The sequence below is a fragment of the Quercus robur genome, chromosome 12, assembly GCF_932294415.1.
Source record: "Quercus robur chromosome 12, dhQueRobu3.1, whole genome shotgun sequence".
NCBI classification, from domain to species: Eukaryota; Viridiplantae; Streptophyta; class Magnoliopsida; order Fagales; family Fagaceae; genus Quercus; species Quercus robur.
Genome location: NC_065545.1, coordinates 14,333,846 through 14,351,110, shown reverse-complemented (window position 1 = coordinate 14,351,110; position 17,265 = coordinate 14,333,846). Strand labels below are relative to the sequence as shown.

The window sequence follows — 17,265 nt, the reverse complement described above, 5'->3', positions numbered from 1 at the left end:
ATATAGAAGACTTTCTAGGAAGAAATAATGACGTTGATCGGATGATACCAACCCCAACCCAAAAAAAAAAAAAATTACAAATTACATCCTTTAATTTTGTTGAAATTTTAATTTAGTAACTTTACTTTGATTTATTTCTGTCCAGCAATTTTTAGTTATATTCAAAATAATTTTGTTTTGAATAAAGTTGAAAATTAATAATGCAATTCTAATTGAGACTTAAATAGTTAAATGAAAGAACTGAATTAAACAAAATTTAAAGTTTAAAGATTGAATTGAGTGAAAGTGAAATTAAAAGACCAAACTGAATTTTAATCAAAATTTGAGTGTGCAATTTATATTTTAAGCTAGAAAAAACATAGCTATTTTAAAGATGAAAAAAAAAAGAGTCGTATATAATAAATATTGGTCCTGAAAATTCCTGGTTGTAACTTTTAACAAAAAGAAAAAGAAAAAAGGAAGGATACTACCCTATGTTACGTGTACAATAACAATAATTAAAATTAAAATTATAGTTGAGGTGTGAAACTCTATTAATTTTAGATAGGTTCAAATTTTATATCCATTAAATTTCTATTATTAAACATTTGAACAATTTTAAAGTATATTATTATTATTTTACTATTCATTTTAAATTATTTTATTCATTATCTAACATATTATTAGAACGCAGTTAATTTCCGAACGGCCCATTTGCCCCTACTCGCAACTTGCAAGTTGCAACCATATTTTTGAAATATATAAAATTTGATTTTACAATCTCGTCTCCAGAATAAATTTGATTAAGGTGAAAAAAAGGGGGGAAATCAATGTTTTGTTTGCACTTAACTATCAGACTAGTTCCTATAAATAAAAAAAAAAAAAAAAAAAAAAAAAAAAAAAAAAAAAAAAAAAAAAAACTATCAGACTAGTCTTTCCTTCTTAAAAAAAAAAAAAAAAAAAAACTATTAGACTAGTTATGAAAAAATAATTTTACTATCACATAAAAAGTCGTGCCACAATTATCTTACCTAACACATTGTAATTAATTGCCTATTAAAATTTTTAAATGGATCATAACTTTTTTTTCCATTACTCATAGTCCACTAATTGTAACAAAAATGTTCATTTTTTTTTGTGATACTAGATTTTTTGGTCATGAAGATTGATCAAATGGCCATTCTAAAAATAGAATCAAATTTAATGGACTAAAATTTTTGAGTGGTAAAAATTCTTCAATTTAAAGAACTAATAATTCAGCCAACATATAGTTAGTTGAGGAAACGTTGGTCGCATGTCACAAACTCATTAATTATGATACAACGATTCTAGCTTGCAAAGAAAATAGCCCTTTCATATATCAAGGAATAGGGCTTTCAAGTGAGCTTTATTCAACATGCACACCTCCAAATCACCCGGACTTGATGTTATGTCCCCTTTTTTTTCTTCTAAAAATATTGACATATAGTTGGTAGTAATGTAACTAATGCAGTGTTATTTGTACTCCATTCTGATCACGTGCTACATAAAATAAATTATCCCCACATTGTCCTTATACCAAAAAAAAAAAAAAAAAGACCCGAAAAATGTTGCTAACTACTGCCCTATTAGTTTAGGTAATGTTGTTTCTAGAATTGTATCTAAAGTTTTGGCCAATTGGCTAAAACTCATCCTGCCAAATGTGATATCGGACTCAAAGAGTGCTTTTGTACATCACCCGTTAATTACTAATAATATTACTATAGCTTTTTAAATATTACACAGGATGAGAAATAAAAGAATAGGGAAGAAATGACAGATGGCTGTTAAATTGGACATTAGCAAGGCATATGATCATGTCGAATGGGAGTTTCTTCGATGAATTATGCTAAAATTGGGTATTGATGGTAGTTGGGTCAACCTGGCAATGGAAACAGTATGTATTACGTTTCACTCAGTGCTTATTAGTAGAGAACCTCAAGGGTATGTCACCCCATCTTGAGGTATCAAACAGGGTGATCCATTACCACCATATCTATTTCTCTTGATTAAAAAGGCAATGCAAACTCAAAGTCTCCATGGCGTGTTATCTTGTACAAATGGGGTATGTATTTCTCACCTCCTATTTGCAGATGATAGATTTATCTTTTGTCAGGCTACCACAAAGGAATACCAACGCCTCATGAACCTTCTTTGGTGATATGAAATGGCTTCAGGCCATGCTATAAATAGACAAAAAAAAACGCCTATTTTCTTTAGCTGAAATACAAGGGCGGAAGTTAAGTAGGATATACAAGGCTTGATGGGTGAGAGAATTATGAAGGATTGTGAAAAATATCTTGGGCTGCCAATGGTTGAGGGAAGATCAAAAGTTAGCTCTTTCAAGGACCTTTGGGAAAAGATTAAAAAAAGAGTTCTAGGGTGTAAGGAAAAATATATTTTGAAAGTTGGACGTGAGGTATTAATCAAAACAGTAGCACAAGCCATCCCCACATACTCTATGATCATCTTCAAAATCCCAGCGACTTTGTGCAATACTATTAATTCTACAAAATATTGGTGGAGACAAACAAAGGATGAAAAGAAAATTCACTGGAACAATTGGAAGAAGTTGTGTACTCCGAAGAATAGAGGAAAGATGGGGTTTAGGGATATTCAAGCGTTTAATTTAGCCATGCTGGCTAAACAAGCTTGGAGGTTGATCCATAATACCCATTCTTTATTTTATCGTGTGTATAAATCGACACACTTTCCCCATTGTTCTTTTATGGATGCCGAGGTGGGCAGCAACCCATCCTATGTGTGGAGTCTTTTGGCAGCTAGGGACGTCATTTTTGAAACTTCAAAATGGGAGGTTGGGGATGGGAGCCGTAAAGAAGTTTCAACTCACAAATGGATATCCCATAAACCACTTTTCCTAGGGGAGATTCAGCCCATGGACGGAGCCATGGTTGCCCCCCAAATTTAAAAAAAAAAAAAAAATTTATTATATATATGGGTTCTAATTTTAGCAATTTTGTTTTAGAAAATTACACTTTTGCTCCTTTAAAAATATCATCGATTCTTTTAAGAGTATTGTTATAGTCACAAATTTTTCTATAATATTTTTACAAACGGTTAAGGTAGCAAATTTTTATTGGTTTGCATTTAGGCTCACCACTTACATTATCAGCAATTTGTAAAAAAGTTTATAGTTCAAACATTTTCCACATTTTAAAGACCATTAAAAAATATTTATAAGTCTAAAATCTAAAAAAGAAATTTGCAAGCCCAAAAAAATTAATACAACAGCAAAAATCATCAATAGTAAAACTAAAAAAAATTAAGCCTAGTCAACCAATTTTACTTAAAACAAACAATCTAACCCTTTAAAAAATTTTAAACAACTAACAGCTAAGCGACTAAGTAGCAGCAAAGTCGAAGGCCGAAGTCACAGTACACAGCCCGACAGCAAAGTCGCCTCCCTAACTCTAAGTTCTGGCTCCGTTCCTGATTCAGCCTAACCTGTTTGTGAAGGATTTAATTGATACTGCCACCGGTTAGTGGGATGAGAGAGTTTTCGATCTCTTTGCCCTTAGGACTCGAATGGAAATTCTGCAAATACCTTTGCCAAATGTCTTCTCACGTGACATATTGTTTTGAAAGAAGACACGGTCCAAAATTTTCACTGTAAAATCTGCATACCAAGTTGCGCTGTGATTGAAGAACAAGTCATGTAGGAGCATTCTAGTGTAAGGTTGGATCGAATCCTAGGAAAAATATTTGGTCCTTGAATGCTCCCCCAAAGGTTCGCATGTTCAAATATTCTTCCTACTAGAGCTAATGTGCATCAGCGAAAGGTCCAAATCGATCCAAAGTGTGAAGTCTGCTGCCAGCATGTTGAATCTGTTGCGCATATTTTGTAGGAATGTCCATTTGCAAGAAACGTGTGGCACTATGCAGAGGCAAAATACAGAAATTCTCGAATGATGCTCAGGAGATTCTCTTCCTCTTCCGCTGCCTATTGGACAAGCTCCCACGCTTGGAACTTGAACGGTGGGCTGTGATCAGTTGGGCAATATGTAATGCTAGGAACAGATTTTACTTAGAAAAGGTTCAAGACCATCCTAAATCTATTTTGGCTAGGGTTGTCAGTTTCCTGGGGTGATATCAGAGACTTGTAGTTGCTCAGACAAGCCAGTAACACAGACTTGCTCAAACAAACCAGTAGCACCGAACTGTGTTGTGTATGCCCTGGTTTTTCACTTTCTTGTACAGCTATTACCATTGTCCTACCCCTGTTATGTTGTTTTTAGGGGCTGTTTATTATTGGTATACTTCATACAATAATTAAATTTCTATCTTTCATCTCAAAAAAAAGATAATTATATCATAATTATACATACATACGTAGTACATTAACACAAAATCACCTTTGGGTTATTATATCATAATACATATGCACATACCATATCGCATGGCCCGCATTATTTAAAATTTAAAATAACATGATAGTTTATACACATTTATGAATTATGAAATGAACTTTATGCATTTCTGATCAGATGAAGAGGATCCTTTTCTAAGTGGGGTGGGGTACATCCTTCCTTTCATATATGAATATGAGTTTTATGTACCATAGTAATTATTTAATACTTTGGAATTAATGCTACTTCCTCTCACATAATAGTAGATTTTATTAATTAAATTCATGGTAAAAACCATCAATCATGTATAAGAATGGGCATTGCTTATGGAGTAAGTCATTTTATAATACAACTGAATAATTTCACCAAAGGGTACGAGAGTAAGACTTATGTAGGAAATGCATGGTGCTGAATTTCCATTTTGGGTTATATGATTTCGATTGCATTAAACAACAAGATTTGTCTCATAATTTTAAATGGTTCAGCATGATTTCGAGCAGAATATGAGTAGAGTTTTTTTCTTTTCTTTTTATGGAACAAGTCTTTAAATAAATAGGAAAAGAAATGAGCAATTTTCAACCAAAGCCTAAAGACTGAGCTATGTATTGGTGATGCTAAAAAAACTATATTATTATTTTTAACACTACTAAATGCAAAAGTGAGGCTCCATTGGTAGAGCTATAGCTAAAATTTTTGGCTTCTTTGCTATAGTGCACAGCCAAAGAAGGTTGTGCACTATAACTCAAAGGAAAAAAAAAAAAAAAACATTTTTTATTTCTGCGTTCACACTATTTTAATTATTTTACTGATTTCTTTTCTTTCTCTTTATCCTTATTTTTTCTCTTCCTTTTCTTTCATGTCTATTCGTTCGTCTCTCTCCTCACTTTTTCTCTCCATCTCCACTCTAAGTTTCTCTCTGCCTCCGTCGCCGATCTGCACGAGCCCAGCTGCCACAGACCCAAGCCAACATATATCCGACCCATCTCGCCCATTCTTCTCTGTGACCCATCTCACCCTCTCTGACCCACGTAGGCATGTACCATCACCAACCCCATTCATCATCCTCCTCACCATCTTCGAAGCCCAGCTCCATTCATCCATCATCCTCATCGAAGCTCTTTGTTCAATCAGCCATCGTCGACCCACACTCCATCATCGACCCACGCAAGCCATGCCCCATCGCCGTCTTTGTGTGTGTTTATTTATGTTGTTGATTCTGCTTTGGAGTTATTGAAAAGATCCTAAATTTTTTGAAGTTTCGCTTGTGATTGGTGATTTTTGATGGTCTGAGTTGAGGAAAAGGATTGGGGATTTGGGTTGGGGACATGCAACCCTTTTGTTTGGTTAATGAGAAAACAAAGGATATATTAATAATTTGATTGTTAATTGAAATTGGGTTTTGCTGGGTCAAATGGTATTTTTCCTGCATTTTCTGATCAGATTGAGATTGAATTGAGGAAAATATTATAAAGAGATAGATTGTTGTGCTTATTATTTTTTCCGCTTGTAAATGTTTGTTTGGGAATTGTCTGTGTGCACAGAGAGGTCGTGGTTACGATGGTTGTGAGGGTAATTATTGTTGTAAATATATTATTTTATTGTAATGAATATATTATTTTATTGTATTTTTATATTATTTTATTGAGTTGAAAACTAAAATAAAATCATTGATGTTGGATGTTTTGTAAAGTAAGAAGATAAAATAAATAAAGTAGTTTTTGTGGTATATAGCTAAAATTATAGCTCCATCAATGTGGGTACTCTTAAAGCATCCACAGCAGTGGAGCTAAAAATTTAGCTATTTGGCACGTACAAAAGTCATTTTATCTATTTTATCTCTTCACATCCAATATCAATGGATCTATATTTTTAGTTATTTGATTAAAATAATACAAATAACTCATTAGAATAATAATAAAAACATCCATAGCAAACTTCAGTAACCAACCATAACCACCTCCACCATTAGCCACAACCATACCCACAACCACCACCACCAGTCCACAGCAAAAAAAAAAAAAAAAAAAAAAAAAAAACCCAAATCCTTAATCTTTTTCCTCAACCCAGGCTATAAAAAATCACCAATCACAAACAAAATAAAAAATCACCAATCACGCCTATGTGGGGTGTGGGTCGGATATATGAATAGAGCTAGGCTTTGGCGAGAATAATGGATGAATAGAGTTGGGCTTCGATGAGGAGGATGGTGTCGGCGTGGGTCAAATATATGAGGGTGTGGGTCGGCTTAGGACTTAGGGCTTAGGTCAGCGAGCTGGATCGGCGGAAGGGGTGGGTCGGAGTTAGGCAGACGAGCTAGGTTTGTGGCAGTGTGTGTCGGCGGTGTGGGTCAAGGGAGTGGGCCAGTGAGAGTTGGGTACGGGTGGGCTGGCGGCGGTGAGAGGATGATTGAGCGTCGAGGTGGGCTGGCGGCAATGAAAGTTGAGAGAGAAAGGTGAGTGTTGTGAGAGGTCTGAAAGTTGAGAGAGAGAGAGTTGAGAGTTCTGAGAAGAAAAGAAATAGAAAATAATAATAATAATATTTTAATCAAAGGTAGAATAAAAAATTAATTTCTTTTTAGCTTTCAGCTACAGTGCACAACCATATATGTTGTGCACTGTAGCAAGATAGGTAAAATATTTACCTATAGTACCACTATTGTGGATGCTTTGTGTATGAAAAGTTAAAGCCATCGTAACATGAGTTTAGCTTTAGGTTGGACTTTGGAGAGTTTAGGATTGATAATTTTAATCCTTGTGCTGGGCAAACTATTATGGTTAATGTAAAGTTGTAATTTATAACTATTTTGTGTTGGATTTAATTTCGTTTCAAATTTGATTGTAATTTCTTTAATCATATTTCCCTGTATGTATGTGGGTTTTAATTGTAAGGGATAAGTGTGAGAGAATGTGAAAACTCAAGCTTAAAACGATGAACAAGTGGATTTCGCGAGTGTCTCACGAGAAGCCTACCCGTAAAAGAGCCACGTGTAGAGCATATGATTGGAAGATGAAAAGTCATGCTCGCCTGGAGGTTTTTGCGAGTGTCTTGCAGGAAAGGTCATCCCGCGAAGTAGTCACAAAACTTTTTGTTTAGCAAAATGTTATGTTTGCTTTACCAAGTCTTTACTCACACTATATATACCATCATTACTCACAAATTGTAAGAAGTGCTTTTCAGAGAGAAAAGCCTAAAATATACACTTGAGAGTTAGAGATTGTTATACCCACAATCATCTACACATTTCCTTGTGGTTTTCCTCAACTCCTACCTCTCCATCTCTATATCCTTGAGAGGTTGATAGCTCAAACACTTATCACACCCATTCAAAGTATAAAGTAAGAATTTGGTGCTGCTGCGAAGCGTTGGAAGGAGCCATTAATTGGCGGATGCAATTGAGCTGAATTGCGGGATTTGGAAAGCTAGAAAAGACAAGGTTCCGAGAAGTCAATTGGTAGCAAAAGCTTAGAGGGCTCAAGTGCATGGGGGTAGACTAGGCTTAGAGGGACTTTTGTTATTCGTGTACTCCAATTTTATTCTCTAATGGATTGAGTTTGACTTGGAGGGTCGCGGAGAGATTTTTTGCCGAGTTCTTCGATTTCCTCTTTGATAAGACGTCTTGGTATTATCTTGTATTTGCATCTCTCTTTCCTACTCTTTAAACTTTCCTTTTATTGTTGATAATGGATGAATATGGCTTGGGGTAGTGATATCGGTTATTTGCGTTCATTTACTCTTATTCCGCATATAGATTTACTCTTATTCCTCATATAGTATAAGTTAGAGTAAAAACTATTTAGCCATAATTTTTATTTGGGGGTTTGAACAAGCTCGTGTTTTTACACAAATCCAGTTAAGACTTAAGAGTTTCAATTTTCAAATCCTTTGATTAGAACGCGGTTAATTTTCGAGCGGCCCATTTGCCCCTACTTGCAACCTTATTTTCGAAATATATAAAATTTGCTTTTACAATCACGTCTCTTGAATAAATAGTTAAATATTCTTTAAAGAGAGTAAGGTAGAAATAAAAAGGGATAAGTCAATGTTTTGTTGGCACTTAACTGTCGGATTAGGTTTTTTTTTTTAATTGTTGGATTAGTTACGAAAATTGATTGAATGACCATTCTAAAAACATAATAAAATTTTATGGACTATTTAGCTTTTTTTGCTACTATTTATGGCCCCATTACACTTTTTGGTACTATTTATTGGTCTCATTGTATTATTTCAGCTAATTTTTACTTTTATCTACAATACTTTTAACAAAAAAAATTCAATTTCAGTAAAATAAGCGGATCTTAAACAAACCTTAAAATTTTTGAATGGTAAAAAGTCTTCAATTTAAAGAACTAAAATAATGAAGAAGTGTTATATCCTTAACATTTTTGACAATATTGTCACAACAAATTTTATGTGGCAAATTGTTACTAGTTTGAATATGAATCCACTACTAAAATTACTTTCTTACCTACCAGTAATAGCAAGTAACAACGAAATAAAGTGCTACTTAAAATTTGTTGTAAAAATATTATGGATATTTCTCAAAATAAAAATAATTTCAAACTTAGGGTCTATTTGTTATCAGCTTATTTTGCTGAAATTAAAAATTTTTTACTGAAAGTACTGTAAATAAAAGTAAAAGTTAGCTGAAATAGTACAGTAAAACTTATGAATAGTATCAAAAAGTGCAATGGAGTTCATAAATAATAGCAAAAATAAACTAAATAGTAAAATAAACTAGTTTTTTTTTTTTTGGAGGCAAACACACACTTAAAAGGCCAATTTTAATTTACTAAAAAAGAATGTTCCATTTGCACTTTGCGATTTATAATCAGCAATAAGTCAAAGTGCCATACTTACACCAACAATTCAGCCAATACAGTTAGCTGAGCAAACGTTGGATGCATGTCACAAACTCTGAAACTCATTAATTTAGATGCAACAATTCTAACTTGCGAAGAAAACAGTCATTTCAGATATCAAAGATGATTATATCATAATAATACATAATATGTACATTAACACAAAACCACATTTTTTGGATTATTGCCCAAATGGTTACTGGTAATGAAGGTGATTACCGATTCATGCTATATCTAATTCTCCATTAACCACATGTTACTGCAATTTTTATTTATTTTGAAGCTAAAAATAATCAAGCTCACTTGATTAACGAAGAGGACACAAGATTATTGAGCTTAATCTTCCTTCCATTCCCAGCAGTGACACAATCAAAACCACATCCACAAGTTGGGCTCTCAGTGAAATTACTGACTGGAAAATCCGCTGATGCGATCCCCACAGAGAATGCTATCTCATCATCTTCACGAGTCACTTTCACAATGCTGAGCCAGAAGAATAGCACCTTAACTGTGATACCACTTAAGCTTGAGAGCTTGTCTTTGGCTATTATACCCGTTATGGTGGACTTGTATTTCAACTCATAAGAGTCAATGGTGAAAGTACAAGTACCATTCAAATATGCTGAGAATTTACCTGTGGAACTGTCGAGTTCATAGCCTAAGACGCCTTTGGGAAGAAGACCAACTGGGAAGTCATATTTTTCAAGAACTTCGTATGCAGTCAATGAGTCTTTGAGGGAGGCAGATGGGGTTGACAAAGAGATGAGAAAGAAGAGGATTAGGCAGAGAATAGCCATTGGAGACATGGGTTTTGGTTGGAAGATGGAAACCATTTTTTTGTCTTGTGTTGAAACTCAAGGTGTTAGATGGAGTTTGACTGTTTGGTATGTCTTGAGGCTTGTAGTAGGAGTAGGAGGTTTAGGTTAGGGAGATATATATAGTTCATGCAAGGGCTAAAGATGGAAATAAATTTGGATAAATGGAAGGATATTCCTTTTATATACTGTTAAGTGCATTTAATATTTTTTATAACATGTGAGTTCCAGTTAGCTCAACTGATAAAGTTTCTGATGGTTGAATAATAGATTTAGGGTTTAATCCCCACCTACACCAAAAATTGAATAGTATTTTGGTCTGATAACAAAGAGTTATTATCAAAAGTGGATGCTATAGGTTAAAACTCTTCTAAAAAAAAATATTTTTTTATAACCTATATTCACTTCATGGTAATTACAATTGGATCAAAACAGTACCAACTGATGATATATAAAAGTGGAATTCTGAACTAAATTCATTATTCAACTTTTAATTTTTTATAATGTAATTATTATGATTGGGGAGGAGGAGATTTGAACTCTAGACGTCTTTCTTGGATGCCTAAGAGGTACTAATTGAGTTACAAGATGACAGTTAAATTATAAGACTCTTAACATTATTCAACTATTATCAATTGAATAGTTGCTCTTCTGTGTTAATTATATGAAGGATTGATTATTAGTTAAGGAGTTAGCCGAGCCCTGCATTATGTGTGAGTCCAAACAGAAAGATGAGCAAGTGACAATAGAAAGTTTTTCTTTTTTGAAGTTTAAAAAAAAAATTATTGGATTAATTTACAATGTTCTTATGACCTCTTTACTTTATTTAGATAATACTAATAATAATCTTATTCAAAGGTTAATTTTTTTTTTTTTTTTTTGTTTGAAGAATTGAAATATACTAATAAGTATTTTTTTTTTTTGAAGAATTCAATAATTACCATCAAGGGTAAATTTATTGTCGGAAATAATTTTCATGGAAACAAACAATCATAAAGAAGAATTAAAAAAGTATTTGGAAGTCTAGGGGGGAAAAGGTTTGAACTGCAGGGTTAGCAGCATGTTGTAATTATTTCTAAAAAAAAAAAAAAAAAGGCTTGGAAATTCACCAATCCAAAATAACATCCATCAAGGATATTATCCTAACAGGATCCACATCCTCAAATTTTTTTTTTTTTTTCAAGAATAAGGAGTATCCTATACTGTAATTTTACCTATTAAACCATGACTATTACACGAGAGAAGATAAAACAGGTAACATTTTTCTCAGAGCACTGGATAATTATTAATTAGTCTACACAATTACTAATTTACTACCACCAACCTTGAAAACAAGTGACACAGGTGTCTTCGTTCAAGCCAAGTCAGGCACCTAAGTGTCAAGCCAATCCCTCTTTTCTGCTCAAAAAAAAAAAAAAAAGTAGGTGCACATATTTATATGTTGTCCTTGTCCCTTTAAATTGGGCAAATCTTTATAGTTTTGTTAAATATTTATATTGATATACTAGGTTAAATATCTAAGGAGGATTTTGTTCCACGCCCCATAAGCTTGATTATCCTCTTTGGGGAGTCAGGCCCGCAAGGTTTTGTCCTCAGTATCCTTAGTCCCACATCGGCAAGAAATGCGTCCCACTCATAGTTTATAAGTCCTTGGAGCAACCATGAGTGTGGTGCATCTCTTGCCGATATGGGACTAGGGTGTCACAGGGTCAAAGCACCCAAAAATCCCAAACCCCACACTCGGTACTCTAATATAGATGCAAAAGTAGAAGTATAAAATATAATAAAGAAAAGAACAAAGGAGACTAACCATACATTAATTATAGTTAATATTTATTTTGTTTGCTCTCTCTAATGCTCTTTTATTAACTAAACATATATATAACCAAAAAAAAAACCAGCCAAAGATTTGTAATTGAACTTGTACAATCCAATTATTTAAAAAATATAAAATAACTAAAAACCTCAAAGGGAGTCCAGAGTCTTTATTAACTACAGAAAGAAAATAGAAAACTCAAGGAAGCTGCACTTAAACTTAAGACCCACCTAATAGCCTTCCGGTGGCAATTAGTTACTCCTTTCCTTTTTTTTAATGTAAACCATAGAAATTGCACAAAACTAGGAAGGATAAGATACTATCCACCACAGGCGGTGAACTCAAAAAAACAGCAAAACAAAAATAGGGAGGTAGCTCCCAATTTGGCCAATGCATCAGCGCATTGCTTACTCCTTAATACAATTAATTGTCCCACCTAAGAAGAGGACAGAAAAGCATTGAAATTGTTACAATCAAATCCACACCCGCATTGGGGAGACTCCTCAAAATTATCAACTGTGATGTCAGCAGAAGCAATCCCAACAGAGAACTGGAGTTCATCACCATCACGAACCACTTCCACAATATTGAGCCAAAACAAAAGTACCTTAACGCTCACACCCTTCAAATTCTTGAGCCTGTCTTTGGATATCACACCCTTTATGGTGGACTTGTACTTGAGATCATATGAATTTTCAATTGCGAAGCTACAACTTCCATTCAAGTAGGCTGAGAACTCTCCGGTTTCTTTGTTTAATTCGTAGCCAGTTACACCTTCAGGAAGAATGCCGATTGGAAAGTCATAATCTTGAAGAACTTCGTAAGCTGAGGGTGTGTCATCATCACCAAAGGCAAATGGGGTTGAGAAGTATAACAAAATTAAGAGACTTGCACAAAGAAATGGCATTGAAAAGATGGGTTTTGGCTGGGAAAGAAAACCCATATTTTCTCTTATTGGATAAGTGTTCTTTCCAATTCAGGGTGAGTGGTGGTGGTGGTGGGAGTTGATTGTACGTGTTGATGTCTTATGCAACTTGGTTGAAGGTGACCATTTTGTCACGTTGGTCATCAAAGGCTTTAAATTGACAGTAATTTTGGCTATACCTCACTCTTTCTGTAAGGTCCATTGGGTGCCGCGTGTTGCTTAGTTTGACACCTGTGCTTACACCATTTTTTAAAGTCTCAATTATGAACGAGTCCCAACAAAAATGTTTTTTGTTTTTCTGGGAAATTGAGAGGGATTGGGTGGGGGTGGTTAATTTCAAAGTTCCGACTTTTCTTAGATTTGAATTTGTTTTACTGAAATTACTTTTAAGATTCAAATCCTATCTTTGCTTATGGCCTTGTGCTTTTTGTGTAAAGATGATATCTTATGGTAATTCAGTAAAAACATGCATCTTTCAGTTATTCAAGTGTGGAAGTCCTATAGCATGCATGTGTGTAAAAAAGAAAAAGAGTCCTACATGTAGCATGAAAGAATTATTGGGGGGGACTCCTGATGGAATTGCACTGTGAATTGATTCATCAACATGAATTCCAATCTCATTCCATACAAAGAGATCATATGTACCTGTGTGTGTTATCAGTTATGTACTAATATTGAATCCTTTCTAGGCAATAGTAATCATAGAAAATCTAGAATCTACCCTGCTCTTCTGAACTATTAACTAGTTTTACTCCTATGATGGCTCTGACGCTTTACTTTAACAAACTTGTTTGTTTCCCTTTTTTTTCCCCTACTTTCCTCTTTCTGATTTATTGTAAAGAAACCATGCGCAACAAGGAAAAATGTATAGGCAATTGGCATAAGAAAGTATAGAGCTCTTTAAACATCTGTAGCTCAAAAACCAGGAACAAAATATTGAAATAAACCAGGAATTGAGCTCCTACAAACAACAATCTATTAAAAATGCAAGGTGCACATGCAAAAGTAGCTCATAAAAAGTCCGAAAGCGATGATGGGAGTGGAAAGACTTTGTTGGAAACATCTGTGCACACGCATGCATAGTTGTAAGCAGATTGTGACCCTTTAGTCCTTTACCCTCAAATTTCCAATGCCCTTCCAAACTAAAAAACAGTCTGATTTTTTTTTTTTTATATAAATTTATCTGGCAGAAATCTTACTGTCTGATTCATGCATTGGAAAAAGGATACCGGACAAAAATGAGAACAAACACATTGAAAACAGACAAAAAGATAATGCACAGAAAAATGAGTCTCAAAGTTGACAAAGCCAGGCCAACACATTCTATAATATAAGAACAGAAAATAAAAGATGATTTAGCATCCACAGACAGATTATCAAGTGGTCCTGGATATAATATTGATGGGCAAGAGTTACCAATAGGCTATACCCATCTTCTTTCCTCGTCTTCTGGAAGTTTAGAGTTTAAGATAGCCACTAATATCCACTTCAATCAAACAAAGAATTCCGCCTATATGATTTCTTTGTGATCCATCCATTTAAGTGGAAATTGGAAAAGTTTGTAGGGTTTTTTTTCCAAATTTGTGAGTTGGTACCTCCTTAAATACTAAGTGTTTGGAGAAACAAGAAGAGAGTATGAGTTCGAATCATGAGAATAACATATTTTGTATGTAAGTATTTCTAATCATTTTAAAAATAAATATGTGCTTCTTGGATCCTTTATTTAGTAAGTGGACAGAGCAACATCTAATGTGAAGCTAATCAATGTGCAGAAACAGTTGTCAAACTAAGAACTTCTCTCTTCCATGTGTGCTTATATTACTTTGGATAACTCACCAACTATGGTGGAGAATTTATTGGCCGTTGAAAAGGCTAGAAACTCTAATAACAGATTCATTTCTTCTTAATTTTATTTTTATGCACTATCCTCTTTCTTAAAAATAAATATATTATGTCCATTATATATAGGTTATTATATATTGGAGAGTTGGGACATTTATATGACATCGCAATAATATTAACAACTGTAATTTAGGTATTGCCAAAAGCCTTGTGATTTACCTCTTTTTTTTATTTTTTATTTTTACTTTTTTTTATTAAGGCCTTGTGATTTACTGATTTAGTGACAACCCAGTTCTCTTGGACCGAAAACTTGAGTTCCAAACCCTTCTTCTTGTAAGAGGAAAAAAAAAAAAACCCTTGGAATTAAGTGTTTTTTTTTTTTTTTTGGGTTAAAAGGAAAGGAATTAAAGGGTTCACGGAAAAGAAAAGTACTTTGATTTGGGACTACTCTTTGGACCTTTTTGGCATCAGTGTCTATCTACAGACGAAAAAAATTTATAATTTTTTTCATAATCTTTAAGATAATATATTGTGATTTGCACAACAAAAATAATGTCAATAATAATCTATCCGGAAAATGATATTTCAAAATTCATAATAAGATATTTCAATATTTAAAAAATATTGTAAAATTTATTATGTTATCTCGGTATCTCATAGGCCCACTCTATGCGAGCCGACATGGAGAAACACCATTAGGGGTCTACTCCATAACAACTTTTATTATTATGGTGTAATCATGAATGATTCAAACCACTGATCTTTTTATAGATACGTTCAATAAGTATTCGATGGTTTAAATAGGTGTCATTTTTGCAAAAATTGTCGTGCACATGATTTCAACAAACAAAATGTGTACATGTGTAGGCGCGGCCACCCACCCCGCATAGACATCCAATCATTGTGCCCATTCATATACATACACTTTCTCGCTATACATTTTCTGACTTAGTGCGGCCTTGATCCATTTACAAAGAAGTTGCATTGACTTTCCTAATTGTTTCTTTTGTTTCATGATTTTTTTTTTACCTAGTTTTAAAAGAAGTAACTGTATTCTCATTTAAACACACGTATTATTCCATAATGGTTGTGTCCAAAGAAAACCCATCTATATAATAACTAATAGTCGAAATGTTTGACTTTTTGTTGACCTTCCCTTATTATACTATGTAGCTATATAAATTAATGCCACACGTTTACCATTTTAAAAAGTAGAACAATGTATCTTTTCGGTGGTGACTTATGTAGTTTCAGTGGGTACTTATTATTGTTTACATACACTAATTATGTTGTGTTTTCTTCTTTCCGTTTTCTGTTTTTTTTTTTTTCCCCGTTGCGAGAACAAACTCAAGGAACGTTGTGAACCAAAAACAGAGTGTCCTTGATGCTACTGATATTGGTAATTCTTTTCTTCACAAATATTAGTTGGTCTTGCTTACTCTTGCATTAGTTGGTCTAACTCTTTCAAACCCACACCGTTTCAGTTGGTAACTACTTACAACGAAGATTGTGGAGAAAAAACAGAGTAACCCAGCGCAAGTTGTGGAGAAAAAATAGAGTAACCCACAAAATCACTACAGTAACCTTCCACTAATTTGGTAGAAATATTGTTTTTTCATTGTATGTTTTGATTTATACAACGTTAGTCAATTTTCTAAATTACGCCATGTTTGCTTTGGTGATAGAAAAAAACAATGTTTCCAGACTCCAATTTTGATGTTCTTAGTGTCCATGAAAGATTTCACAAGATAATTTCCATAGGTTCCAACCTTGTGTCATTTGGAGTACTATGCTGAAAGTTATCGGTCTAAATTAAATTTTATATTGTACTCATATCTGTAATGCATTAAGGATAGAAGGCAAATGACTGTTCCTAGGCAGATCAAATGAACATGAATGGATTTGGGTGAACAAACCTCTTCTTCTCTTTTTCTTTTTTCTTTATTTTTTTATTTTTTTTTATATATATTAAAAAAAAATATCTTTATTCTGTGATTTTGGATAAAACTTGGTAACTTCATCAACTTTTGATTTCATGAAAGTATCTGTGTGTAAGCAATTAGCATTGTGGGTTTAAAGATTTTGTCTTGGTTCATTGTTATTGACATCTTTGTGTTTGTCCTCTATGTGTTTGTTTAAATTCCCCAGTGAATAATTTGATTTAGAATCTTAGATTAACTTTTTTCTCTTCTCTCTGAATCTTGGGTTTTCCTTTTTCAGATTTAGGACTCAATTTCTGAATAAAATTTTGTTATTGAAATTTAATCTTCTCTACTTATGCAACACAGTAAATTCTCTCTAATCTCCACTACCAATTGAGTTTGGTCCTGTGCTATATTATTGCTTTAGTTTATGTTTTCATTGCTGCATTTGAATTTGGAACATGATATACTCAAGGAGAATAAAGTTGTGATGGGGTTGAAATAAGTTGTATATATTTTTTAATCTGTACATGCATGGTATTTGGAGGTTGAGTTGCATTGCCTTATTGTGTGTTTGCTCTTCTTGCATATATGGTAGTTGGGAAAGAACTTTTTTTTTTTTTTTGAGAAGTTGCGAAAGAGCTTGGTTCAAACAAAACATTTTTCATATTCTAAAAGTGACCAACTTCTGTTTTCATGGATTTTTAAAAGATAAAATTTAG

General features: G+C 33.5%; 2 protein-coding genes across 2 annotated transcripts; both read right to left on the bottom strand.

Annotated features, from left to right (window-relative positions):
* Positions 1 to 9,313: 9,313 nt before the first annotated feature.
* LOC126710272 (uncharacterized) lies at positions 9,314 to 10,142 on the bottom strand. Its single transcript, XM_050410656.1, has one exon. It carries the CDS (start codon positions 10,054 to 10,056, stop codon positions 9,523 to 9,525), a length of 534 nt encoding a protein of 177 aa, XP_050266613.1. The 5' UTR covers positions 10,057 to 10,142; the 3' UTR covers positions 9,314 to 9,522.
* Positions 10,143 to 11,991: 1,849 nt separating this feature from the next.
* On the bottom strand, positions 11,992 to 12,898 carry LOC126710273 (uncharacterized). The gene has a single exon (XM_050410657.1). It carries the CDS (start codon positions 12,795 to 12,797, stop codon positions 12,291 to 12,293), a length of 507 nt encoding a protein of 168 aa, XP_050266614.1. The 5' UTR covers positions 12,798 to 12,898; the 3' UTR covers positions 11,992 to 12,290.
* Between the last annotated feature and the right edge of the window lie 4,367 nt (positions 12,899 to 17,265).